Source organism: Rhinolophus ferrumequinum, chromosome 10, assembly GCF_004115265.2.
Source record: "Rhinolophus ferrumequinum isolate MPI-CBG mRhiFer1 chromosome 10, mRhiFer1_v1.p, whole genome shotgun sequence".
NCBI lineage: Eukaryota > Metazoa > Chordata > Mammalia > Chiroptera > Rhinolophidae > Rhinolophus > Rhinolophus ferrumequinum.
This window is the reverse complement of record NC_046293.1, coordinates 52,071,349-52,099,146: the sequence shown is the minus strand read 5'-3', so window position 1 is coordinate 52,099,146 and position 27,798 is coordinate 52,071,349. Positions and strand designations below refer to the sequence as shown.

General features: G+C 56.9%; 1 protein-coding gene across 1 annotated transcript; it reads left to right on the top strand.

The window, feature by feature from the left end:
• Window positions 1–26,955, top strand: FIGNL2 (fidgetin like 2). The gene is given in 8 exon segments (XM_033117345.1): window positions 1–208; window positions 22,819–23,420; window positions 23,422–23,782; window positions 23,785–23,820; window positions 23,823–24,346; window positions 24,348–24,591; window positions 24,594–24,632; window positions 24,635–26,955. Coding segments are annotated over 7 exon segments (1,959 nt in total). The 5' UTR covers window positions 1–208; window positions 22,819–22,829; the 3' UTR covers window positions 24,799–26,955.
• The last annotated feature ends 843 nt before the right edge of the window (window positions 26,956–27,798 follow it).

The following is a 27,798-nucleotide window of genomic DNA, read 5'->3' as shown; positions in this document are numbered from 1 at the left end:
CGGGGCGGCCCCTTGTCCAGCCACCCCCACTGCCCAGTCCCGCTCCCGGCCGCGGCGGCCGCAGCAGCCGCAGCAGTAGCGGCTCCAGGATGGTGAGCACCGCTGCCCCCCAGCCCCGGCCTGTCGCCCCCGGCCCGTGCCCCAGTCCCGGGGCCGGACGACCCCCCAGGCCGCGCACACTCACCTAGGACCCGGCCGGGATGCCGAGGTACGGGGCCGCGGGCCGGGCAAGGGCAGGCACGGAAACGCGCGGCGGGGCCGGGGTCAGGGGGTGGTGACCGTTCGGTCGGGTGTCCGGAGCTTTGTCCGCGGGTGCGGGACAGTGCGAGGGCCGGAGAGGGCGGGGGCTGTGGGTCGCGAGGTTCAACTAGGTGGGGGTCGAAGGGCAAGGCCAGCAAGAGACCCGGGCGGGTGCGTGGGAGCCGAGGGTCACTACCAGAGGGGGAAGGGGTGGGCAGAGAAGGGGATCTGTTCGCCGCCGACGGGCACCCTCTTCGCCGCCCCCTTTGGTGCGGAGCCTGCAGCAATAGCGAGTAGCTGGCTCTGGGGGGAGCCTGCGGGATTGGGGGGTGGGGAGCCAGGATTTGCGGGTTCGGGTCCCAGAAGTATCTTGTGTCCGGAGCCCGAGGGCCGGCCCGCAGGCCCCTCCCACACCGTCAGGTCTTTGTCCAGCGGCCCCTGTGTGTGTGGGAGGGGGGGTTGGGGGCTGGGTTCCTGGCCCGGAGATTCCCCAGCATCGTGACGGGGCAGTGACAGGAGACTGAGGCCACTTCGGGCCCTGCGCCCCTAACGCCCTGCGCTTCCTTTCTTTTCTTCTGACCAGAGAGAGCATAGCCTCCATCTGAGTCAGGCTGTCGCAGGAAGCTGCACTTACCTTCACCCCTGGGCTACAGGCTACAAGGGAGACCCTCGGAGCGCCCAGCTCTCTAGACGGAGCCCCTTAAACTTCCCCACTTCACAAGCCCCCTGTTGGTCTACACAGATTCCCTCGCTGGGAACCAGCTCTGTAGAGGGCTCTTCGCAGAGGGCTGGGCACACAGTAGGTGCTCAGCAAATGCAGCCTCCCTTGCCCGGCCCCTCCAGTTCCCGTGCCCCTCTTGGGCGAGGAGGCCTGGAAAGGGGTCTGCGCGGGGGAGAGTGTGAGCGGCCTGGAGCCTGCGCCCAGCGGCAGCCCGGAGCGCAGGGGTGGGTGGACGGGTGGGTGGGCTGTTAAAGGGACGGTCACTAAATCAGGATTAGGCCGTGGGGCTGTCAGGCTGCCTGGCCCAGTCTCCATGGATACCTAATTTGGAGGAGAATAGAGGACGGAAGAATGTTTGTGTTGTCCGCGCGACTGCCGCGGCTGAGCGGGCTCCCGCCCCCGGCCAGGCAGCGAGGAACCGGGACTCGGTCCCAACCTCACTCTGGTTTCTGCGGGGTAGAGGCGCGAACTTCTCGATTCTCCTGGCCCAGAGCCTTCCCTGTGGAGTGGGCCGGGTGGCGCCGCACAGGGAGCCCCAGACCCTCCCGAGTCCAACCTGAAACCCCTGTGCGTCCTCCTGGGCTGAGCTTCCTCGGAGCTCCCCTCCCCGAGTTTCTCGTTGCGAGCAAACGCCGTTCTCCACTGTGCCTTAGCTGCAGAAGACGGACGCGCTGGGCGGCTCGGGGCCGAGGTGCAGCGGGGACTCAGCCGCAGCACCGGTACCCGGCAGCCGCGGGAGCTGCGGGGGTCGGGGGCGGGGCCGGGCTTCCAGGGGTGGGCGAGAAAGGGGCGGGGCTTGCGGGCCGGCGTTGCTGGACCGGTGACAGGCCTCGTAAATCCCCCTTTCCCATGTTTAACGCCATTTCATTTATTTCCACTTGATTCCACTGGCGTCCGCAGCAGTCACCCTTGTAAGGAGCGACCCCCGTGCCCTCGCTGTAATATCTTCTGGGGGAAAGCCCTCTTGGGCCAAAGGGAATTTAGGTCCCCGAGGCAGTGGGGTTGCTCCTGGGAGGCCCAGATAACCCCATTTCTCAGGGGGGGCTCCCATCTTCCCAGGAGAGGAAGAGGGGGCTGAGAGACACAGGGATGGCCTCTGAGGCCCCGCGGGATTTTCTGGCAGTGGTATAAGGGTGGTCTGAGCCAAGGATCCTGGGAGTGGACAATACCAGTACCCAGACTGGAGGGGGCAGGGCAGAGGGACCAGGCCCCAGTGCGTCTTTCCCAGAGCCTTGACTTGCCTTCCTCCTGGCCCTCCATGACCACAGCTTTTTATGGAGCAGGAATCCCCTCCCCTCCCTGGCCTGGGCTGCAGCTTTATTGCTGAGATCTCAGACTCTCAGCGCAATTTCACGCCTCTCTGCCTTTGCTCTCTTGCTGTTCCCTCAGCCAAATGCCTTCCCCATTGTCCCTGTCTTTCCACAACCTCCTCATTCTTCAAGGCCCAACTCGGATGCCACACTTCCTCCGCGAAGCCTCCTCGGAGCCCCCAGCTCTTAGCCCGCGCCTGTCCTTCCATGTTCTCCTGGCGCTGCACCTGTACCTCCCTTCAGCTTTGTGGCCAAGTCCACCCTAGGTCTTGCCTCCTGGAGGATGGAGGTGGAACATACCCTTTCCTGCCCCTTGCCCGCATGGGCCTGGCACGGGGCTGGGCACCTTGTGGATGCCTCATACATATTTGTTGGCTGAATTAAAGAGGTTTTGTAAGGGCAGCCTACAAAGCATGGAATCTGGACACTTTGAGGCAAATAGCTATGGGTTCCTGGATGGGTGGAGACCCCTGGGTGGGTCTTCTCCTCCTCCCCCTTCTTGTTGGTCCTCCCCCTCCCCCCAAGTCAGGGGAGGACTTTGCCCCTTCCTCTCCCCACAGATCAGCATTCTTTCCCTGCCATTATCATCCTGTTAAACAGAGAGGCCAGTCAGGATCCATATGGATCACATTAACAATTGCTTATTATCTGGGCCAAGACTGCCCCCACTCTCCACCCCCAGCTCCTACTGCTGCAGTTGCTGGACCCTTTAGGAGCCCAGCCTCCCTGACTCCCCCTCCCCCCACCATCGGTCAGCCAGGGAGGGCAGAGGACAGGCTGGTCTCCCTCACCCTCCCTGTGCCTTCTAGCAGAACTTTGCTTCTTGACTGGGCTGGCAGTTAATGACTCCTTTACCCGATTTAATGAAAACCAGGCTCCCTGCAGGAGAGGTTTAGTGAGGTCCCAGGGTTGCAGCAGGGAAAGATGGACCCTGGGCCTGGGTGCACCTGTGGTCTGCAACAGCCCCTGCCTTCCAGTGGACAGAGGCTGTGGCCAGGGGCGAGCCCACATGGGGTATACTGATGTTTTCTGCCATCTCAGCCCTGGGCTCATCCTGTTCCCTTCTGGGAGCTGGCAGGCTCCTATGGAAGAGCAAGGCAGGAGACACCCTGCAAGACTGTGGCACGGGGTCCCAAGCCTTGTGCTGCAGTCAAAGAAGCAAGAAACCCGAGTTTCCTGCAGTGGCAGCTGAGTTGGCCTTGAAGGGTGGAGAATGGAGTTTATGTTGAAATGCATACAGCCCAAGAATACTAGGATGGAAGGGGGCTTCAAGATCACTCAGTCTGGGGGCCCATAACTTTTTTTGATTTACAGACTCCTCAGAGGGACTTATGAAAGCTGTCCCCGCAAAATGCACTTCTATCCATCTACACCGAACTTCGCATTCTGCTTTAGAGGGTTCTTAAGAGTCCTTGGAGCCCATGGGGACCCTACATCAAGAAGCCGTCACCCTAGCCCAGCACCCTGTGACGTGCTGAGGGCAGAGTTGGGCCTGCAGCACAGCACTTTTACCACCACATACGGTGCTGTCTCCATGGCTTAGTACTGGCAGGTGGATGGGATGAGCTAAGGGACCAGGGGTAGAGGATCAAGGTGATGGGCCAGCCTTTGAATGGGGAAGGTTCCTGTTGCCTGGACCAGGGTGTGGAGTCATCATCTCATCTGAGTGTGTTGTCTGGACAAAGGATGTCCAGGGCTTTTGTTTTAGGAGCCACTTGTCCCCAGAAACCAGGATGAGTGGCAGGAAAATCGAGCTCTCCTCCAAGTATTTCACAAGTGTCTTGATAAATTGTAGCTACCACTTATGCAGCATTTATTAAATACTCTACAGTATGTCTCATCTGTGAAATGGGACCAAGAATGGTTTCTATCTCATAAGCATTGTTGTGCAAATTAAATGAGGCAGGAGCCAGAAGCTGGAAGCCCTGAGTTCTAGTGTTGAATGACTGGGCCTGTGAGGGCCTGATCAGAAATGCGAGTGACAGTGCTCCGGGCTGTCACTGCCATTGATGCTGACATTTCCCCAGCTGGCCCAGCTAAGGAGAGGGGACTGCGGTGGGAAGCACCCAGGTGCCTTGCCCCGATTCACCTTGGGGACTGGAGGTGAGGTGGGGGGTTCTAATGAATGGGAGTGTTGGACAGTGGCCACGGGCCAGCCTCCATTGGGCTGTGGCCCAGACTCCATTTTTTGATGACCTGTCATGGCCCTCACCCTAGGAGCTAAACTCTGGGCTGCAGTGACCCTGCCACTAATCAGGTGTCATCACCCTAGACAGGTCCCTTATTCCGGATCTTCATTTGCCACATGGGGATAAAAACACTATGTGACAGAGCCCTGGCTTCAAATAGTGTGCCCTTTGTCTCTGCAATATACACGTACCTTTGGTCACTTGCTCAGTGCCTTGGAACCTAGGGATTTCAGGGAACCACTTCCTAATGTAGGAGGAAGGGGGAAACGATGTATGTGAACGTTCTGGCCTATAGCAGGGCTGCCTGGACCATCTTTGAGGTTCTCTCTAAAGTCGTCAGGGCAGAGAGGGGAACTTGGGCTAGGGAGACGACAGCCAGCCTGACTACCCCAGGCACCTGGAAGGTGGAGGCACACTTCCCTCTACCTGCCCTCACCCCCCGCCCCCCGCAGACTGGAGCCCCCTGATCCCCAGCCCGGTGCTGGGATTAATCAGGGATGGCTGGGAAGATGTGACAGAGGCTGCATTTTGTTCTGACAACCCTGTGTTGAGCACCTGCTGTGTCCCAGCACTGTGCAGGGTCCTGGGTGTACCTCAGCCAGGCTCCACAGGGTGCCCAGCTTGGGTTGGGATTCCTGAGCCCCTGAGACTCCCCATGCACCCACTGGGTACCTGTGTACCAGGGCCTTCACACCTCAGAGCTCCCATGTTTACAGCCCTCGGCCTCCCACGTGGCCAGGGAGGGTCAGAGCACATCCCTCGCGCTGGCATTGGTCTGCCACAGGCACCTAATGTAAAGCACAGCCACATCCCTGCCCATTTGGTCGGGCCCTCCCAGTAGTGCCAGGCCCTGGGTAGTTTACCCAGGCAGCCATTCATTCAACAACCATTATTTTCGGATGTGGTCCACATTCAAGGAGCTTATAAGACAGGTGGGTACCAGTGAAGAAGCAAAGGGACAGGCTCCGCTTTCAGGACCGCTCTCTTTGGGTTCCCTGTGTAGGAAGGAACCACTGAAGGCATATGAGCTGGGGGGTGGCATGCTCAGAGCTGTGCAGTGGGCACAGGATGGGTGGGAGAAGAGACACTCAGGGAAAAGGCCAGTACTTGACAGCAGGGCATCACATCACCGGCTGAGTCCCGAGGAGACTGAGTTCTCAGGGGGAGGCTGTTCAGAGGTGACAGAAGCCCTAATTCAGTGGGAATTAGTGGGAAACAGAGTCCAGCTGCTGCTGACTGGCCTATTTGGCCATTGGATGATCAAGAGTCTGGGGTGTTTGTATTTTTTCCAGGCCAGTGGGGAAAGAAAACTGGTGAGATTCAGGTTATACTGAAAAAACAAAATACCCCCCCTTTTCATGTAGTTCTGCCCCTCCCCCCAGGTCTGCCTGTGGGTTCCCGGGAACTCTGGCCACCAGGGGAAGTTGCCCCTCCCACTCAGCTCCTCAGAGAGACAGCATTCATTAGTGGCTGGACCCTCACTCGTCTAAGGGCTCCTTTTCTAGACAGACTGTGCCCTATGTGGGATGGCCATTCCTGTGTCACCATCTTCCATACCACAGCCCTCTTCAGGCTGGAGTTTTAGGCTCTGAGCCCCTTATTGGGAAAGCTGGAGCTGCCTCATTGGGGTGGGGAAGGCAGCTGGAGGATCAGGTTGGTGGTTAGGAGTTCAGTGTGGGACTTGTTGGGTTTGCAGTGCCTCTGAGACAGGCAAGTGGGGATGGCCTCGAGAGGAGGAGGAGAGCCTTTCACCCTGCCGGGGCCTGCGCTTCTCCGTACACAGCCTCTTGTGCTGAATTCTTTGACTGACGGGGAGCTCATCACTTCTAGAGACAAGGTTCTCAGCTTGGACACAGGTTCTCAGCTAACATTAAGCCTGACATCTTTCCTGGAGCATTCGCCTCATTCGAGAAGGGGGAGGAGTGGAAGGGCTGCAGAGGTGCCCAGTCTGCCACCTGCCAGTCGTTCAGGTATTTGGAGATCTCTGGTCCTCAGGAAAGTTTCTCCTTCCCAGTAAATACTCCCTATTCCCCGAGCCCTGGTCTGTGGGCCGCGTGCTGCCCTGCCTCTCTCATCACTCTCCTCAGGGCATGGCGGTGACTGTCGCCAGGGTCTGAAGTCTCAGACCTGCCATGACTTATTTGGTCCCGAGAAGCACTTTGAAATGTGCTAAGCTCTGTGGTGTGTGGCTGAGTGTGGAGGGGGTGGTCGAGAGAAGAGGGCTAAGGGGTGGGGATGGCGGGAATCAACCCATGTCTCCTTCCTCAGCTGGTAAACGGAACGGCCGCTTCTTAGGTGAGAAGCGAAAAGCATCTGGAGCCAGACTGCCCGGGCAGGTGGCACCATGTCCTAGCTTGCTGACTCAGACAAGTTAATGGAGCCTCAGTTTCCTCCCCGGTAACGTGGGGATGTCAGTTGCACCTGCTTCGCAGGGTTTTGGTGAGGATCACAGGAACTAATGCGTCCAGCAGAGCCGTGCTTGTGCGTGTACTGGGATCCACACAGGAGCAGACAGGAGGAGTTGCTGTGGTTGGCCGGTGTTTGCCTCGCACCCTCCCCCAAGTTCTCTTTCTCTCTCTGTTCCTGTGGCCCTGCAGGTGTGGGGGGCCACCCCCCTTGAGGACAACCCTGCCCACTCACACCCAGGTGGACCGGCCAGGCTGCATAGCTGGAGTTACTCAGCTCAGCACCTCCGGGCTGGGCAGGGTGGAGGGGCCCAGGCGCCCCTGGGGAAGCCTGGGTGGGCTGCCTGGGCCTGCTTCCTCACCTCTGCTTAGGCCTCGCCTGCTGGGGCGCGTCCCTCACCCACCCCCAGGCACTGGGAGGGGGGCATATTGTGCCCAGGAACATAGGATCACCTAGCCTTTGAAGCTTAAGTTTTTTGGAGGTCACATGCCACCTACACGGACTGAAGTCAACCTTGGATCCTAAACCTGGCTTGGGGGGTGGGTGGGTGGGGCGGGCTCTAGTCTCTTGTGCTGAGACCTGTGGTCTATGACCCTGGACGAGTTCACGGTTACAGTTGTATTCCAGTGATATTAATTCCCTTTGTAGCACAATGTATTTTAAAATGTTATCTTCCCCACCTTTACTGAGGTATGATTGACAGAGTCGTCCCATGCATTACTTTTTAATTGAGGTATAACTGACGGATTACATTTTATTGGTTTCAGGTACATCTTAATGATTCAATATTTGTATAGATTGTGAAATGATCGCCACAAAAGTCTAGTTAACATCTATTACCACACATAGCTACAACATTGTTTTCTTGTGTATTTCTATCTTATGCACTGAAAAAGTATTTTTGAGAAGAGGGCACATGTTTACCAGACAGCAAAAGGGACCTGTGCCTGCAAAGAGGTAGAGGGCCCTGAGCTCATGCTGCATCCCACACCCATGCTGGGCCAGGTCCCAGGGACGAGGAGACAGGCACGGAAGGGTCTCACCCAGCCCCGAACAGCAGTGGGGCCCACGCTGGACAGGAGCCACAGCCTCCCACACTGGTGCCCGCTCGGTGCAAATGCACTGAGGCCCCGAGCGCCCTGGGATGCCTGTTGCTGTCTCCATCAGATGTGCGGAGAAGCTGAATGCTCCAGAGAGGGGTTGGCTCTAGCTGGGGCAAAGCACGGGCTTCAGCTGCAAATCTTTGTGCCTCAATGAAAAAGTAAATCATCTTTAAAAAGAGGAATTACTTACAAGTAATTTCTATCGTAACAAAGTACTCCAAAGGCCCTGCTCTTCTTACCCCCATTGTATCAGGTAGTTTTTGGAGGGAGGGGACTTTGGGAGGGAAAAGGACAGAGAGGAAAGGGAGTAGCAGGGGACGGGGGGGACGGCTGGGCTACAGAACTGCTGTGCACAGGCCCCAGGGCGGGTGTCAGAGCAGAGCAGGGAATGGGGAGCCCAGTTTAGCAGATGACATCGACTCTAAATAAGGCCTTTGAGTGGCAGGACAGAGGGGCAGAGGTGGGCACCCAGGAGGGAGCCAGCAAGGGCATCAGAGGCAAAGTGACCTAACAGTCTGGGCGCCCAGCTGCAGAACTAGGCAGAGGCCAAACTGAGCAAAGGCCTGGAAGCAGGAACATGCATGGCCCAGAGAATGGACTGTCGCGGCTGGAGCGGCCAGAAAGAGCCAGAATGGCAGGAGCCAAGGCTGGAAGGAAGGACAAACTAACCTCCCTCTGGTGCCAGGCTCTGGGGTTTGCTGTCCAGCCATGGTGAGTGGGGGTTGAGTCTTTTAGATAGAAGGACCACCCAGGCAGCCATTCAGAAGCGGATTAGGAGGGCAGAGACATGAGTTCAGATGCTGGGCCAGCTGTGGTGGGGGATGTGAGAGTATGTGGGTCCTTTCAGAGGGTGTTAGGGCGCGCAGTGACCAGCTAGATGGGTGGAGGAGGCACAGGCCTCCAGGGTTTCCTGAGGGAATGAACGAACCTGGAGAAAGAAGGCAGATGTTTTCCCTGGATATATTGAGTCTGAGGCGTGGTGGGCCTCCAGGGGATCCTAAAGTCTCACCCAGACTCCTAAACCTCCCCCTAAGATTTCCAGGGACCATGAAAAGTGTGGCTCAGGATGAAGTGGGGTCTGACACAGTGGGCTCTCAAGAGGGACCTGAAGGTGCGTGTGACCTTGGCTGGGCAGTTTCGAAGAGGCGGAAGTTGGAAGGGGGAGCATGTCAAGGCCCTGGGGCTTCTCTGTTGGCACAGGAGGTGCTGGTGAGAGCGAGCTCAGGCCGCAGGACCCAGTCAGAGGTCAGGCTAGCAAGTCCTGGGAAGCTGGAGCTTGGGACCGCATTTTCAGGGATGGTGAGCTTGGTTCCCCTCACAGCCTCTGCAGAGCCCGCTGCGAGTCAGGGGTGACAGGCACTCACTCCTGCAGGGTGGTGCTCTCCACCCAGGGGCTCGCAGGTGGCTCAGACGTTGCACTTCTCTCCTTGAGTCCCTCAAGCCCGTTGGATCCTTTTGGCACTAGAAAGCATTCCCTCTCCTGTGTCACCCGCCCCCCCCTTCGCAGGCTGAGGCACCTAGCCAGCTTCTTAAGGGCCTGCCCTGTGTCCTGCCCCTTCCCCAGGGCTCCCTCCAGCCAGTCTTGAAAGTACCACCCTTCCTTCTTTGCCCACAGCAGCCTGTGAGGGAGGTGCTACATTCCCCCCCACTCCTCCGTCTCTCACCAGAGGAAACAGAAAGAGACACTTGTCCCACATCTCGGAAGCTGACCCCCTGCGTCATGAGCCAAAGGAGGGAGGGGGCGCTATGACCTGCACGTGGACCCCCTGGGCTTGCTGTGGGGGAGCTCAGAGACCAGCAGCCCTGGTCAGTCTTTCAGGCTGGCCTCCAGACACCTTCCTCACTCACTTCGCTGATGAGTCCAGGCTGCACCTGTGGGTCCCTGGGAGCAGCCCAGGAGGTGAGGAGAGGCAGGAGAAAGGAAGGAGTGTGTCCTGCTGTAGAATGGGCTCCAACCATAGATCCCCGGGCAGCCTGCTGTGGAGACTGAATGACATGGAGAACAAGCCCCAGTCCAGGATGCAATGGCCCCTGGGAGGTAACAGCCTGACCTCCGAGGGTAATAACTAGGCTAGTTCTCCCTACCAGGTATCTCTAAGGAAAGGGGTTGGGGACAGGTATTCTTCCTGGATTTTGCCTATCCTGGAGGGAGGGGTAAGATGCGGTGGTGAAGGAAAGGGCTCAGAGCACCCCCAGCAGTGACAGCACCAGGAGGAGGTTGAAGAGAAAACTTGGAGGGGCTGTTGGAAAGGAGGAGGAGAGGGGAGAGTAGGGCTTCAGAGCTGGAAAAGTGATTAGCAGCGCTGATGAGGCTGAAATCAGCCCTGGCAGCCCCGGGGCACACAGGAGAGAAAAGAGCTGTTATTTACGGAGGGCAGACAAAGACAGCTCCCAGGAGGGCCACCCCTCCGAGGCAGCCGGATCACACGGGGTACAGGCCGGTCCCCAAGCTCTGGGGACAGATGCCCCTCGTGGAGATTGGGAGTGGGACCGAGTCTGCAGATAAAACGTTAGGAGACTGTGTCCTGGGTCCTGCTCAGGGTTCCCCAGGACTTTGTGCAAGAGTGGGGGACTCCCGGGAGCCACCCCATCCTGGCGTGGCAGATAGGCCTTTTGATCAGTGAGTGAGTGAATTGGGATTTTATGGATCGCTTATTCACTGCTGGAGCTGGGGCCCCCCAATTCCTGTGCCCCAGAATGCTTAATCTCGTCCTGAGCTTCCCCGTGGGAGGGGAGACAGGACAGTCCCCCAACTCCTGTATCGCCTCCCAAGGCCCCAGGCTTTGTCATTGCAGGTTGAGGGGTTCAAATGTGCTAATACACTCCCTGGGGGCCACCGGGCAGTGGGACTTCCCCTTCAGTGCTGTGATTGGCCAAGAGACCATGGGGGGGGTGGTTCATGGCAGCAGCTGGGGGAGTGCTGACCACTGGGCAGTGACTAAGGATCTTTATCAAGCCTGGAACGAGGATTAAGCCCAGAACAAGCCACGTCTCTACCTGGTCAAGCTGGTTAGGGAGCCCACCTGTCCATCTTTACATCCTCTTATTACATCTTGACATGAGGAGGACTCCCCTACTTCCATGTATGTAAGTACTCATACATACTTACATGTATGTATGTACATGTAGCTACGTGAGTGACTGCAGTTTTAACTGCAGTTGTGTCTGCTGGAGCAATCCAGCACCTACAGATCCCTAAATCTCCCAGTAAGATTCCTAAGTGGACCCTTCCCCTCATTGAGATTAGCTGTAGCTCAGGCCTGGCTGACACAAGGCCAGACCTGAGGGGCTGGCCAGGCCTCGGGGGACACAGCTGTGACCCTCAGACTCTGTTGCCACTTGAGAGTGCTTTCACTGTGGTCACGTTTCTCCCTGCCGGCCCCCATCTGTCCTTGAGATTGGATGAGGATGAGGATGGTAGGTGAGGGGGGATGGGTACTGAGCAGCTGATGGGGGAGGGCAGGAAGCACAGGCTGAAAGGCCAGATGACAAACTGCCGTGTCCTACCTTTCTCTGCTCCTCTGCAGCCTGCCCCTCCTTTCCCAGCCGGCTGCAGGCAGGACAGGCCAGGCGGGCTGATGGGGAGCAGTCGGGCCAGCTACCCCACACCCCCTCCCTGGCTCCTGGGGAAGCTGGAGCCCAGCCTTGCCAGAAAACGGCCTAGGAATCCTAAGGACAGCAGTCTGAGTCCTAGGGAAATCTACCTGGAGATCCTAAGGAGTGAGGCTCTAAGTTCAAGAGAAAGCCGTGGGAGGCTCCAGTTGTGGGAAGCACCCGGCTGCAGACCCGAGTCCTGGATGAGACTAGAGCAGCACTGCCCAGCAGGACTTTCCGCAAGGACAGGAATGTTCTGTGTCTGCAATGGCCCATACAGGAGCCGCTGCCACATGTGACTCCTGAGCGTGACTAGTGCTACTGAATAAGTGAATTTTAAATTTATTTTAACCTTAATAATGCATTTTTAATAATAATTTAAAATAATAAATTTGAGTGAATTTAAATCTAAGTAGCCGCCTGTGGCTAGGGGCTGCAGTTTCGGTAGCACAGGATTAGAAGCTGTGTTCAGCGGCTGAAGCCAAACCCTTGGGTACAAACCCCTTCCTGACTGTGTGAGCTTGGCGAGGCTCTTCCCAGCGTGGGTTCTCCCTTCCGGTCTGTCAGGCTGTCCAGCCTCAGTGTGGACCATCTGCACTTAGGGGACCATCTACTCCTGTGGGTGGCTGAGCTGACCAGGAGAGGTCCTGGGCCGCGCGGGGGCCAAACACCCAGGGACCAAACACCCAGGGACAGAGCAACAGCCCAGGGTGGGAAAGGGCTGGCTGTACGGAGCTCTAGACTTTGAGGCATCTTAGGAACTTCCTTGGGGGGATTGGGTCAGTCTTAGAAGGCTTCCTGGAAGAGGTGGGTATGGGGCACGCTTGGGCTGGAGCTGTGCCTGAGAGCAGAACCCTGAGGGGGCCCTGTGTTTGGCGCTGAGCACCTTGGCAAGGCTGGGAGAGGGAAGGGCTGGCAGAATGGGCTGAGTCTCAGCTTCCCCTCTTACTAGCTCTTTCAACCTTGGGAGAATCACTCCTCTCTAAGCCTCCATTTCTTCTTCTGTAAAATGGGTAGAATATGCTTATCTAGCAGGGCAGTTGTGAGAGTGAGACTGAATGACCACCATGAAAGTTCTTTGCAAACACTAGAAGGCTGGGGGAAAGGGAAGGTTTATCCTCAAGGGTGCTGGGCCCCTGGCCTGGCCTCTCAAGACAACAGATGGTCACAGCTTGTCTGTGGCCCTGACCACGGACACAGGCAGGGATTTCTGCACTCTCCCCTCCCCCCACTGCATGCACACACAGCCCAGATGGCCCCCCCACCCCCCTTGGCCAGTCTCACTCAGGCTGACCTCCTGCTGTTTGGCATTTGACATATGAGGAGTCCAGGGCCAGAGTACACCCCCCCATTCACCCCCCCACCCCAGAGAGGAGCCAGACTGGCGGGGAGGCCTCACTACCTTGAGGAAGCAGGATCCCAAGGGCCCTGATCTCTTTACCATGTGTCCGGTGGCCTTTGATGGGAATTCCATCGCCCCTTTTGTCCTCCCCCAGAGGCCTGGCTGGGGGAAGAAAGGAGGAGGAAGATTGAAAAAAAAAAGGAGGCCAGGTGGGACGCCTGGGTGCTGGGCTGGGTGCCCTTCAGCTTCAGGCACCCTTCCCTGTGCACCCCTGAGGTAATTACCTGGCCTCTTGCCACTCTCACCATCTCACTGGGCTCAAATGTAGTCACCCTGACTTCTTCCTTTATGTGGACACAGAGGCAACTTCATGCCTCTTTGCTCATCTAGTCATCCATCCATTCCTCCATTCTACAGAGTCTGTTATGAATTTATTACGTGCCAGGCACTGTCCTAGGTGCCTGGGATATGACAGTGAACAAAACAAACTCTCTCCTCTCATAGAACTTTCTAGTGGATACAAGAAAATAAAGCAACAAGTAGCTCAGATTATCACGGGTGCTACAGAGACCATCGGGTCGAGGGGGACAGTGTCTGATGAGGTGACAGGTGAGCAGAGACCTGACGGAAATGAGGGTTGTGAGCCCCGTGGAAATCTGGGGAAAGAGTGTCCCGCAGCAAGTGGAGTCTGGTGTGGCTGGGGGTGGGGTCAGGGGACAGCAGCAGGAGGGAAGGGGAAGGGGAAGGAGGTCGTTAGGACCTGGGGGGCTGTGTGAGGACTTTGGCCTTTATTCTGAACGAGATAGGAGCCATCGGAAGTTTCTGGGTAGAAGAATGACATGAGCAGACACGTTTTCATGGGTGATGGTGTTGAGAATAGAGAGTGGGACACACGGGTATTAATGGGGAGGTGAGATGGGAGGCGCCTGCAGAGCGAGATGTTGCTGGAGGTGCTGAGAATATACAGTTTGGACAGATTTTGAAGCCAGGACCAGTCTGACTTGCTGGTCTGAGGTGTGAAAGAGAGTCAGAGAACCCCAAGGTTTCTGGCCGGAGTAGTTAAGACGGGATGGATCTCACGTTGCCTGAGATGGGGAAGAACGTGCGGGTAGGACCAGGGTGAGGAAATCAGAAGTTTGATGTTTGGACATGTCAGTTATGCCAATGAAATATTGAAGTGGAGGTGGTATCAGGAAGAAGGTTGAATGAATACACCAGTGGGGAGCGCATGGGGGGAAACTAGGCTGGAAAACCCCGTTTAGGAAGCCTCAGGACAGACGACGGTCAAGGTCACAAGACTCGATGGGGGTCTCCAAGGAATTAATGTGGGGAGAAGGTACTAAGGACTGAGCCCTGGGCTCTGCAAAGCTCAGGGGGAGGGGGTCAAAGGGGGCATGACAGAGGCTGAGGGGGAGGGGGCCAGGAACCCAGGGAGGAAGTGTCAGGAAGGAGGGGTGGGCAGCAGAGTCCAGCACCGCTGAGCTGCGCCCCGCTGAGGACTGACCATCAGATGTAACAACAGGGTCGCTCGCTCGAGCCTTTGGAGCCTGTGGAGCGCAGGAGGTGAAAGCCGGGTTGGCAAGGGCTCTGGAGAGAACCGGAGAGGAGGAGTTAGGAAGAGTAGTAGGTAGCTTTCAAACTGTTTTATTCTTATTTTTTGTTTTGGTAAAAAGCAAGCAATAGGATGCATTTGGAGGGAGATCAAGAGAGTGTTTTGGACATTCCCCCCTTAAGATGGGAGAATAGCAGCATGTCTGTGGGCTGATGAGAATGACAGAATAGAGAGGGGGAAACTGATGGCACAGGAGAAGGGAGAATTGAGGGAACAACGTCCTTGAGTGTTGAAAGAGGATGGAACTGGGCACAAGAGGAAGCATATCCCCTGTTCTTGCTGTCGGAAGGGAATTTCTCCAGCTTCCCCCAAAGGCAAGGGGTCAGTTAGGGCTGGGAGGCAGCATGAAGGAGGCAGGACTTGCCGGGAACCTGGAAAGTTGGGAAAGAGTTAGTTGGCAGAGGGAGGGCACTTCCAGTGGGTGGGATTGTGTGAGCAAAGGCCTGTAGGCCTGCGTGAGCAGGGCTGATTTTTTCTAGATTCTTTAGGCCCTGTGCATGGAGAAGGAAGCTGGTTTGCTTGGCGTTGTTGGAGGCATCAGAGAAGGCTGCGATGTTCACAATAGAACAAGCAACTTGCCCCAAGACACAAAAAGAATCAGTCCAACAGTGACACGCCTGCCCTGACCATTACCAGTCCCTGGAGCTCACAGCATGTGACCCCCTTCCCCATCTTCCTATGACCCTCCCCTCCCCCTTCCCCAGCTCCAAGTTCACCAGTTCTCCAGCCAAGGGACATAGAGCCATGGAGGGAGAGTGTTCAGATCTTGTGGCTAGACTCCTGCTCCCCTCAGGGGTCTGCTCCTCCATCTACACTGTTGCCTCACCACCGCCTGTAGAGGTGGGAAAACACTGTGCAGACCAAGGAGGCCCCCTTCCACCCTTGGCCAAGCCGCACCTACTGTCTGCGACTGGGTTTTATCATCTGTAAACAGCATCTACGTAGACGGGCGCTGTGGGCAGTGAGTGAGTGATGACACGGCTGGGCCAGCACGCCTGCGCGCTCCAGCCCCTCCGCCTTCACCAACCGCAAGTCCACGGACATGCCCCACTGCTTTCCCTCCTCAGAGACCCATTTTAGGTGCTGCTCTCACCCCCTCCAAAAATAGCCGCAACTGCCTCTGATCTCCCAGAATTCATTCTTTTTTTTCTTTTTCTTTCGTTCCCTCCTTCCCTTCTTTTCTTTCATGCTTTCTTGACCAGCTGCACCTTGTCTCCCCTGTTAGAGAACAGAGTCCATGAGGATGGATCAGTTTGATCCAATTTGCGTCTCTAGTGGCTGAAGCTGTCCTAAAAGTGTTTGCTGGCTGGCTAGAAACAGGACAGTGCTCCCTGCAGAAAGCAGGCTGCAGCCCTTGCACTGAGGAGTTTGCAGTTTCCTCTCTGGCCTCCTTGGGTTCATCCCCTACACATTTATTGCTAGGCCCTGTACCAGACCCAGAGACCCCTGCCCCCCGGCCCCCCACCCCCGCAGGGTTCTGGCCGTCCAGCTATGTTGGGGGCACTCTCTGGCCTGGACTGGGAGAGCTTCCTGTGTGGTGAGTGCTGGCGCTGTGGCAGGTGGCCCATCCTTAGGGGTCCTTTTGTTGCCCCCTCCCTCCCTCTCCTCTCCTCTTGTAGTAACTGGGGGTTGGCACGAGGGGGCAGGGCCCAGTGGATGGGGGAACAGTCCTGTTCAAGCTCTGCCATGCGGCCAGAGACCCCCCGGGGCAACAGTTGTGAGCAGCAGACAAAAAGCCTAGGACAAAAGGCCTGTGGGAGCCTCGGTGAATAGATTAATGAGATTTCCATACGAGGCCCAACAATGGGATTCTCCACTCCAGCCCCTTTGTCCCGGGCTGAGATAATGGAGCCCCAGGGAGCTTGCCCAGGAGGGCGGCAGCAGCCCCTGCTCCACAGGCCTGGAGCCGCCACGCAGCTGCCCCTCCTCCCCGCCCCGCCCCCAGCCCTGTTTGGTCCAGTCCCTCCCTCCCCGTGGGTAATGGAATTCTGAATCCTAGAATTTCTGTAAGGTGGGGAGAGGGTGCCAGGGGCCTCCTTAGGGACTTAGAGGGGGGCGTTGACACAGCATCGTGTGTACAATTTACTTTAAAGGATTCCTCGTGAGAGAAAAGTTGGAGGTCCATCATCTACCCCAACTGTCTCATCTGACAACGGAAGAAAGTGAAGCTGAGAAGCAGGGATTAGGTGTGTTGCCCAGGGTCCTACAGTGACAGCGCGGGTGTTTGCTGCCCCTGCATGCCAGGATGGGAATGGAGGGTGTCAGGGAAAAACATACTCCCTCTACCCACACACTACACTGCCTCACTTCTGACACCAAATCTGCGGGTTTTCCACACTAGCCAATTCTGCAAAACCGGCTGGGTGTCCTGCAAAATGTAGCTCAATTCTGACACTATCCGGGGATAGCCTCAGATTCTGTAGGTTAAGGGCTGAGTCCCAGTTCAGATGCTAATTGCAAGGCAGGGTTGTCACGTGTGCTTTTCTGACCAATGGGCTATAAATTGGAGATTCTCATGCCCCGCCTTCATTCAATTAATTTGCTAGAGTAGCTCACAGAACTCAAGAAACGAATTTACTTACTAGATTACTGGTTTGTTATAAAAGAATATAACTCAGGAACAGCCAGAGGGAAGAGATGCACAGGACAAGGGGTGCTGAGAAGGGGTGCTGAGCTTCCCCGCCCTCTCCCAGGGCACCGCCTCCCAGCACCTCTACAAGTTCACCAACCCGGAACCTTCTGGACCCCCATCCTTTTCTCCTGTGGAGGCCTCATTACTTAGGCATGATTGATTAAATCACTGGCCATTGGCGATTGAGCTTGATCTCCAGCCCCTCTCCTTTCCCAGGAGGTGGGGGGGTGGGGCTGAAAGTTCCAACCATCTAATCCGGTGGTTCCCCTGGCAACCAGCCTCCGTCCTTAAAGTTACCTAGGAGGTTCTCAAAAATCACCTCATTAACATAAACTCAGGTGTGGTTGAAAGGGGCTTGTTACAAGACACCCATTTTACCCATGCCTCTGAAGCTCCTCCAGGAACTGAGAACAAGAGACCAACCATGACGAAAGATGCTCTCTTTGCTCTTATGTTTAGGAAATTCCAAGGGTTTCGGAAGCTGTGAGCCAAGAACAGTGGATGAAAACTAAATATACATTTCTTATTATAAATCATACTATCACAGCCTGCATCGGGCCCACTGCACTGAGCGCCCGCCCTGAGCGTGGTCCCTGGGGACTGGAGCGGCCCGAAGTCGGGGCATGGAGTGTTTTGTCCATTCGTGAGACCACTCCTCTCAATGGTCCTGGAAGGCTTCCTAAAAATGAGGGAAGGGTTTAAGGAATTCTCCCCTTATGCTTCCACCTGTTACTATTTAATGATCACCTGAGTTTGGAGGCCTGCGCTCTGTGGATGGAGTTCAGTGGATGCAGCCTCCTGTGTGTAGGAGGGCACTTGGCCCTTCAAGCCTCTGCCTGAAGGAGGAGCTGGGCAGGAGCCTGACTTTCAGAAAGTTGCCTTTTCCGCACAGAGCCCCAGCCACCCCCAGGCAAGGCCACAGACCCAAATAAGGAACTGTCTGCCCAGCCTGGGGGTGGGAATGGATTCTTATCAGATGGCAAGTATGCAGGAAAGGGACAGCTCTACCGGGGCTGTCTTGCTGAGAGAGGACACACATACTCCTGCTTGTGGGGCACAGGCAACTTGGGAACCTGCCCTCCTCGCCCCGCCCTAGTAGGTGCTTCCAAAAGCAGGTCTGAAGGTTGTATATACAGCATTTGGGACACAGCCACATTTCCAGGCAAATACAGAGTCCTGTTTTCATAGGGCCAAGGAAAGGAGCTGTGGTGCAGGCTGGGTCACGGTCTCAGGCTTTCCTCTGGCTGTGAGGACGTAGGGCTGGAGCAGGGAGGCCGTGCAGCCAGGAGTCAGGGCGGCCTGGGCTCCGGTCGGACTGCACAGCCGAACCCCGCGCCACTGTGTGACAGCTCTGTGACTGTGGGGACGGATTCATCTCTGCCTCAGCCTCCTCATGTGTAAAAGGGGGTGATGACAGTAGCACGATCTCACGGCTGCTGTGAGGGTTACACAAGGTAAAGCATGGAAAGGGGCTGGTTCTGCCCCCTGTGCTGGGAAATGGCATGAGGACCTTCTGTCTGTCAGCTGGAAGGACCCTCCCTTACAAAACACCCTCTGAGGTCTCCCAACCCCAAGGGGAAGGGACTTGTTCAGAGTCACTCAGCGAGGTTGGGCTACTGCTCAGGTTCTCAGTTGTACCATTTAGCACACTACTCTGTACCCCCCACTGGACTGTGTACTTTATATACATTATCTTTTTAAATCCTCACGGCCACTCTGCAAGGCGGATGTAATGCCCTGTAACAGTTGGAGAAATTGAGCTTCAGGGAGGTTAGGCTGCCTGACCAGGGTTATACAGTACGTGAGCCCGGATTCAAACCCACATATCCCTGGTTCAAAGCCCACATTTTCTCCCAAATCCCAAGGGCCTTTCCTCACCTCCAGCTCAGCCAGGGTAGGGGAGTGTGGCCTATGAACTTGGGAGGGAGGCAGGCTCTCCTGGGGACACCTCTCCTGCAGAGGCTGAATGGTAGGGGCTTGTGAGTGAGGCCACAGGGGGCTGTCCCTGTGTGACAGCAAGAGGGCTGTAGCTGGCCTGGGGGTAGGGGCAGGGAGACAGCGTGCTTTACCCCAGTCCCTCTGCGTGGGGGAGGGGAGGAAGGCAAGGAGGGGGTTGGCTGTGTGAGGAAGCACTGCACTTAGGCTCCAAGGAGCCTGAGACAGACAGTGTGTGTATATGTATGTGCACATGCATGGACATGTGCACGTGCGCCTGCAGGTGTGCACGTGTGCATGGTCAGGTGGTGTGGGTGTGTATGCCAGTGTGTGCTTCGGCTAACACGGACCAGCCTTCTCAGCCTGAGTGCAGTGTGGCAACCTCACCTCCCTCGCCCTCCTCGGCTTGGTGGCTTGAGCCTGCTTCTGGGGCAGTTGGGTTCTGGCCCGACTTTTGTTTTTCCCCTTGGAAGAAGTGAGAGGCAGTCTGGAGATCAAGTGCTGTGTGACCAAGTGCAGGAGAAGTTGCTGAGCTGGCCCCCTGCTCCCCACTTAGACCTCTAAGGGACCTGCTCCTCACTTAGACCTCTGAGGGACCTCGGGCAGAGTCCAGGTCATTGCATGCAGAAAACGATGATTGAAAGGAAAAGGAGAAGAAAGATGGGTTGGTAGTCAGTGGAGGGCTCTTTGAAGATGGGAAACAATTAAGCTTGCTCTGAGGAGGGAGCCAGGACCAGGGAGCGGGCAGGAATAGTTAATTCATGGGCAAGGTCCAAGGGCTGGGGTAGACGGACCCTCAGGCCTTCTGCCTGCAACGTGGATGCAGATCTAGGTAAAGGTGAAGACAGAAGGCGAGAGGTGAGCGAGATGTGCCCTTGGCTAAAATGCAAGAGAAGGGCCTGGAACGCAAGGCCAGCATCTGAGAGCATTAAGGGTGGAAATCAGGTGGGATGGATGAGATGCCATGTACCAGGGCCCGTCTGGGCAGAGGCGAGGAGCAGTCTGAGAGGGGCTAATGCTGGAGTAGACAAGACAGAGTGGGGGTGACGATGGGAGGACAGCCTTGGAGGGCCACAGGTGGGCTCCTAGAGCCCACAACTGCTAGTTGATCAGGGCCTGAGTACTGGGCCTTATGGGTGGGGACCTGACTGAAGAGGAGGCGCAGACGGTCTGGCAGAGGGTGAAGGAAACGTGTGTGGACACGTCCAGACACAGAGCCTTCTTTACTGTGTCTCTGTATGTCCTTCTGGGAGGGGCCATTCTTTTCCCCCCATCCTGCCCAGTTTAATATGTTCGGGGAAAGTACTATCATCAAGGTCAATCTCTTCTCCGTATTATGGAGTCAAAGCACAGGTAACAGTGAACAGGTTTGGGGTCCATGTGGTAACACCATATTTGCATTTGTTTAACTTTGACGGTACCTCATCTGACCCTGAAACCAAAAGCACTTGTGATTTCTGATGTCCCAGGAAATTACCCTCTGACACCAGGTAATGCCTCTGTTCCTTGGAGACCTGTCGGCAGGAGCTGGAGAGCTATAGACCTGCCCCTACACACCTCACACTCAGCCCTGTCCTCTTGCCATGGGTGATCTCCATCACCTCTCAGATGGAGTCTGAACAAGAGCTCTCCTTTGTAAGTTTTAATATCTATGGCTCATGCCTTTCCTAGGGCAGGGGGGATGAGAGTAAATAGTTTTCTTTTCAAAGACTGTCCTCTCCCACTGATGTCAGGTTATAGCCATAGGAGGTGGTGCTATCTATCAACAAGCGGCTGCAAGGAAGGGCAACGGTGGAGAACCAGAGAAGCGACTCATTTATTCTCAGCCTCTTCTACCACTCCCCCTACATACACCCACTTCCAAAGCTCTAGTGACCCAATATTTCTTGGTGCTCCCTCCAGGCTTGCAGTGTGTCATTATATAGGTTGTGCACTGCACAGAAGCCCTATTTCTAAAGGGGCATGAGTCACATCATAGACACAATAGATTTGTAGATTCATTATGACAATTTTCCAGAAGGTGGCAATAAATTGTCTTGAGGAAGGGAATAGGGCATATGAACTAACCCAGCCCAGCCTTTCTGAATGCATTGTGCTCTGCACCTCTAATGGTGCTGGAACCCTCTAGCCCGTCTGGTCAACTTGATCCCTCACCCTTCAAGATCCAGTAAAAACACCACCTCCCTGGTGAGGGCTCCTCAACCAGGCATGGCACGTTTCCCTGAGCCCCAGAGCCCTTGGCACACACCTCTATTTTCCTACCTCACAAAGGATATTGTCTGTCTGTCTCCTCCACTCGACTGAACCATCATATTCACCTGGCAATCTGCCCTCCTACTGAGCACAACACTTAGTATTTGCTCAATAAAAATTTGGTGAAGAAAGAATATTAAACCTGTAAGGCTAACTTCTTATCAAAAGCTTAGGTGTGAGAAATATTCAGTGCAAAAACCGTTTGTGGCATGCCATGGGCCCACCTAGTCTTGGAGGTTTTAGCCTTAAATCAGGCTAACCTATGGGAGCCCTGTACCCAGAGCGTGCAGTTCTCCAGGCCCTGAGTCCCATTCCCAGCGTTTGGCTCATGCCATGACCGGTGCTCTGAGGGACAGTGTAAGAAACAGCAGTGTTATATTTCTGCTGTGTTGATGGCATGGCTATCTAAGAGGACGTTCTGACATCTCACAGGTCTGCTTCCTGAGGTCCATGGAAAAAGGTTCTGTGATCTCTATGCCAGGAACATTTGGCTTCCTTTGAGGATGATGGTAGTTTTTTTACTTTGCAAAGTGCGTTATTTGGTTACGGGAAAGCTAAGAGACAAATCTATGACCCACTCTCTATGACGTGTACTAACTTTGCATTGCTGTGAACTAACTTTCCCTCCATTTTCTCTGGAATATGATCTGTCTATTCTAAATAGTAACCGTTTTATATTGTGGCGAATCGCATTTTGGGAACGAGGCAGGTGGCAACCCCTGCCCTGGGCACAAGCCATCATGTGCAGAGTTGGGTCTGGAACCCAGGTGCGCTGACTTCATCAGGCAGACTAAAAGAACCCCAAACGGAAAGCAGGCGAATGCTTCTGGCTCAGCCTTTGGGGTTTCCCAGGGATGCTGAAGCCCTGCCAAAGACACCTGCATTCCTCCCTTTAGGCGCAGAGGGAGCCCTGGAATCTCTGAGGTGAACAGAACACTGCGGACTATCAAACTGTGGAGCCACGGGGCCAGGGGCCCTGGGCAGGCCTCACTCGTCTCTATTTACACAACCCTAGTGCCACTGTAGTGCCCACCTGGCATATGGTGGGTATGCAGCAAACAGCTGGTACCCAGTGGGCCCCACTTGGGTTTGACCATTCCTAGCACTGGCTGGGGTGTCCCGCCCGTTGCCTGACCCTTCACTATATTAGGTCTGAAAGTCAGGACATGTGTCCTAGAGGTCAGGACTGGTATGGCCAGGACAAAACAATCATTACTGCCTACGAGGTGAAGTTAGGGCCTACATGTCGTTTCCAGATCCCTCTTGGCTCCGAGGGAAGTATTTTCAGATACTAACTTGAATCCTGGGGCTGAGGGACAAGTCGAGTATTGTGTACTTGGGGCTGGAGAAGGTGCCCCAGGAGCGTGGCGGAGGCCAGAGAACCAGCCCGTCCCCAGCTGCAGCCTCGGTGGGTTGGCCTGTGGTTGGAGGTCGGAGGGTTCTGCGGGACCTCACGAGCCCCGTCTGTCTCTTGCCTGCAGCTCTGTCGAAGATGCACTGGACACCGGAACACGCCCAGCCCCTCAACCAGTGGCCAGAGCAGCACCTGGACGTTTCCTCCACCACCCCGTCGCCGGCCCACAAGTTGGAGCTGCCCCCTGGGGGTCGACAGCGCTGCCACTATGCTTGGGCACACGACGACATCTCTGCCCTCACTGCCTCCAACCTCCTCAAGCGCTACGCAGAGAAATACTCAGGGGTCCTGGACTCGCCCTACGAGCGCCCCACCCTGGGCAGCTACGGCGATGCCGCCTTTCTCAACGGCGCCAAGGGGGACCCCGAGCCCTGGCCAGGGCCGGAGCCACACTACCCCTTGGCCTCACTCCACGAGGGCCTCCCGGGGACCAAGTCAGGCAGTGGGGGCGGTTCCGGGGGCCTCGGGGGCTCCCCGGTGTTAGCCGGGAACCTGCCTGAACCCCTCTACGCCGGCAATGCGTGCGGGGGCCCGTCGGCGGCGTCCGAGTACGGGGCGGGCTACGGCGGGGGGTATCTGGGCCCCGGTTACTGCGCGCAGACCGGCACCGCGCTGCCCCCGCCGCCCCCAGCCGCGCTGCTGCAGCCCCCGCCTCCGCCGGGCTACGGCCCCCTCCGGGCCTCTGTACAACTACCCCGCGGGGGGCTACGCCGCACAGCCGGCTACGGAGCTCTACCACCGCCCCCCGGCCCCGCCGCCGACCCCCTACCTGCCCTCCAGCCTGGCGGCGCCCACGCCCCTGCCCGCGCCCGCCCCGCCCCGGCCCGCACCCACCTCCTACAGCTTCCAGGCTGCCGCTCCGGGCGCGGAGGCCGGGGTGTCGCTGAAGCGCAAGGCCGCCGACGAGGGCGCAGAGGGCCGCTACCGCAAGTACGTGTACGAGCCCGCCAAGGCCGACGGCGCCTCCTACACCTCCGCGGACAACGGCGAGTGTCGAGGCAACGGGTTCCGGGCGAAGCCGGCGGGAGCCGCGATGAGGCGTCGGGCAAGTACGCTGGCGGCGTCCCCCTCAGGTTCTGGGCTCCTCGGTCTACGGCTCGCAACTCGAACCCTTTGAAAAGTTCCCGGAGCGCGCCCCGGCGCCGGCTCAACGCGGGGCCTTCGCTGTGCCGTCGGGGGAGCCTCCCAAAGGTGTGGACCCGGGGGCCCTGGAGCTGGTGACAAGCAAGATGCTGGACTGCGGGCCCCCGGTGCAGTGGGCGGACGTGGCGGGCCAGGGCCCGCTCAAGGCGGCGCTGGAGGAGGAGCTGGTGTGGCCCCTGCTGAGGCCGCCCGCCTACCCGGGCAGCCCGCACCCGCCGCGGACCGTGCTGCTCTTCGGGCCGCGGGGCGCCGGCAAGGCGCTGCTGGGCCGCTGCCTGGCTACGCAGCTGGGCGCCACGCTGCTGCGTCTGCGCGGAGCCACGCTGGCCGCTCCAGGCCCCGCCGAGGGCGCGCGCCTCCTCCAGGCAGCCTTCGCCGCTGCGCGCTGCCGCCCGCCCGCCGTGCTCCTCATCAGCGAGCTGGACGCGCTACTGTCGGCCCGGGACGACGGTTGCCGCCGCCGCCGGCGCCCTGCAAGCCACCGCTCTGGCTTGTCTAGACGGCGGCTGCGGGGCGGGAGCTGACGGCGTGCTGGTCATAGGCACCACCTCACGGCCCGCGGTCCTGGATGAGGCCACCCGCCGGCGCTTCTCTCTCCGCTTCTACGTGGCGCTGCCCGACGGCCCGGCTCGCGGGCAGATCCTGCAGCGGGCGCTGGCCCAGCAGGGCTGCGTGCTGAGCGAGCGGGAGTTGGCGGCCCTGTGCAGGGCACCCAGGGCTTCTCCGGGGGTGAATTGGGCACTTGTGCCAGCAGGCAGCAGCCGGGGCGGGCCTCCCGGGGCTGCAGCGCCCCCTTTCCTACAAGGACTTGGAGGCGGCGCTGACCAAGGTGGGCCCCAGGGCCTCCCCCAAGGACCTGGACTCGTACGTGGAGTGGGACAAAATGTACGGCAGCGGACACTGACGGCGCACCGGGAGGCCGCGGAGCGGCCGCCCCTCCCTCCCTGCCCCCTCCTTTTGGGAGGGTTGTCTTTAACCCACCGGACTGGGAGGGTGCCGTGATGAATGTGGAGTGGGAGAGGGGACGGGGCTGTCGGGGATTTTTTTTTTTTTCGTGGGAAGGAAGATGCTTCTGCTAGGCAGATAGATGCCATATGCGCTGTGTACTCAGGTTTTCCCTATTTATTGTGGACGGGAAGCTCGCCATCTCCGCTCCGCTAGGACGGGCCGACCCGGTATGGGCTGGCACCCGGGGCCTAAGGAACTCCTGCTCTCTCGCCACAATCCTTTTGTCTCCTCGCTATCTGAATGGCTCCCCTCCTCCTCCACGCCCCCTCCTCTTCCTCTGCATTCGCTTAGTTTTCTCTCCCGGTTGCTTTGTCAGTGCCCCCACCCCTCCATCATGCCTCTGTTTCTCTTTTGCTCCTCCCTCTCGCTTCCATCTATCACTCTCTATGCTTCTGTCTCCATCCCTTGCTCTCCAGCCTCTCTGAGTCTCTTGGTCCCTCTCCTTGCCTTCTGTCCCTCTCTTTCAAAGACTGCAGTGTCCCTTTGCAGGAGATCTGGAGGTCCAGGGACTGAGGAGAAGTGGGTAGGGAGTTCCTTCCCACCCCATTACCCTTCACCCAGCTGAAACCTTGGGTCTGGGCGGGGAGGGTGTTCAAGCAAAAACAAAAACAAAAACAAAAAAACAAAACAAAAAAACAAAAACAAAAAAACCCCCCAAAAAACCCAAAGAAGGGTTTGTTGTTGTTTGTTTTCGAGGGGAAAGTCCCAGAAATGTAGCTTGTTTAATATTTAGGCCTCTTATTTTTTAAGATGTGTAGAACTTGCTGTTTTCTTTTTATTTGACAACTCAGGAAGAAACTGACCTCAGAAAGAATGTTAGACTTTGGCTACTCTCTTGTGTGTTCCCCTCCCTCCCCCAACCTTACCCCCAAGGGAGCACATTCTCCCAGAAGACTCAGAAAGTGAGACTTGTGGGGAAGGGGAAGGGAGGACCCAGAGCCACACTGAGACCCCTGCTCTTCCTAGGGCAGAGCGGAATGTATTTGTAGGGCTTCCTCCCCACGTCCAAGGTTGAGGCCAGGGTGTGGGGGAGTGGGTTGTGGGATTTGAGAGCAGGTAGGTCTCATTCCCTTTCTGCTGCTCTCCCCACTGGGCCCCGTTCTCAGTATTTTCTAGGAAGGGTTAACCAGGCTTGGGATGCCCTTGCCCACTTCCTACCCCAGGCACAAGAAATAGTCTGAAAGGGCCCAAATGCAAAGGTGACCTAGGCAGAAAGTCCCCAGAGAGGTCATCTCACCTCGCCCTGGTCCAGGCAGAGATCTCCTATAACTTAGGCTAAAAGGATACCCTCTTGATGGAAGACAGGCTGGCCACAAGTCTGGTTGGGCACAAAAATGATTATAGACTCAACCTTTCCCATCTGCTGGGAGGCCCTGAGGAGGGGTGAGTATCCCTTAACAGGAGAAGGTTCTGTGGGGAAGTATGCCTCTCCCATTTTCCTGGGGTCCTAGGTCTGGAGCTGCAGGGGTTGTGAGAAGCGAGGAGATGGGCAGGCAGCTTCCCCCTGACATTGGTGTTTTATTCTTAGTCCTGCCCACACTTTCCACCAGAAGCCCAGGCTTGATGTGCTTTTTTCGGAGAACCATATTCCCTTCCCACCAACTTCTCTTGATGGGGCTGCAGCATTGTGTCCCCTCCCCCTCAGGGAGCCCATTTCACAACGCTGACCTTTGGTCCAAAGTTGGGGGGAACAAGCCCTCACCCCTACCTCTTCTCTCGCCCACCCCAGCCTCCCTTCCTGTTCTCTGCCCACCCTTACAGCTTCCGCATCTCTGTACCGCCTCCCACTCCCAGCTGGAAGGGTGCCCACAGGGAACATATCCGGTGCCAAGGTGCTGAGGGCCTGTACTGGCCTAGCAGTGTTACCAGGAAAGCTGCTCTGTTTTCCCCCTTTTCACCCTTGTCTCTTTCTGGTCCTCCTCTCCTTGGGGCTGGCTGACTGCAGAACTTTGGTGCCTCAGAAGCAGTAGACTGGGCCACAGGGTTTTGGTTGTGAAAGGCCCTGGGAAGGAGCAAGGAGTGAGGAGGTTCTCTCAGGTGTGTGTTTATATATGGGGGGAAGGGCGGCGGGGAAGGGGGGCTGGGCTCCCCTCAAGAGGCAGGCAGCTCTGGGGGTGGGGGGAGCTCACTGAGACCCAGGGCCCCCACCGCCTCCTCTACTGGCCTTGGGGAACTTTGCACAAGGAGACATGCCCCAGTCTACTAGCACCTACCTCATGGGCGCAGGGGCAGGTGGGGGAAGGGGAGGTCCAGCTCTGGCAGTGTTGGGGGGACATACCAAAGAATCCAGGGGCAGGGGTTAGGGGAGGACAAGCTGGCCCTCCTTTCTCTACCCACATTGGGGTTGGGGTCCTCTCCTCCGACTGTAACCATTTCTACCTCATTTTGCTGTGTGTTGTACATGGAAGTATTTATCTCCTGTCTGACGATGCTCTGCAGTTGTGGTCTGTCTACCTCAGAAGAGACTGTATTTTAAAAGAAAGTATTACACAGTATTAAAGCGATGACATGTGGTTTCCCGAGGATTTCTTGGGGGCAGCAGGATGTGGGGAGCCCTCTAGGGAATGCTTGAGCATCCAGGTCCATCGGTACCGTTGGTGTGGCTCTGTGGGTATTTCTGTTCCTTGAGCAAAACATTATTGTGGAAGCCCTGGTATACACTCGGGCACAGAAGGTGCCCAGCAGGCGCTGGGACTCCCAGGTGAAAAGCCACACCCTGACTCTGAAAAGCCCCTGGAAAGGGAAGGCCCTTGTGCATTTCTGAGCTCTCAGAGGCTCAGAATTGGGGCTCATTGTATCCCCAGAGCCCTGAAGTATGAAGTATGAGGTTTGTTAAATGAGTGAATGAATGAATGAACAAATGCGTGGAGGAAAGGGGGCTGAAGAGGAAGGCATA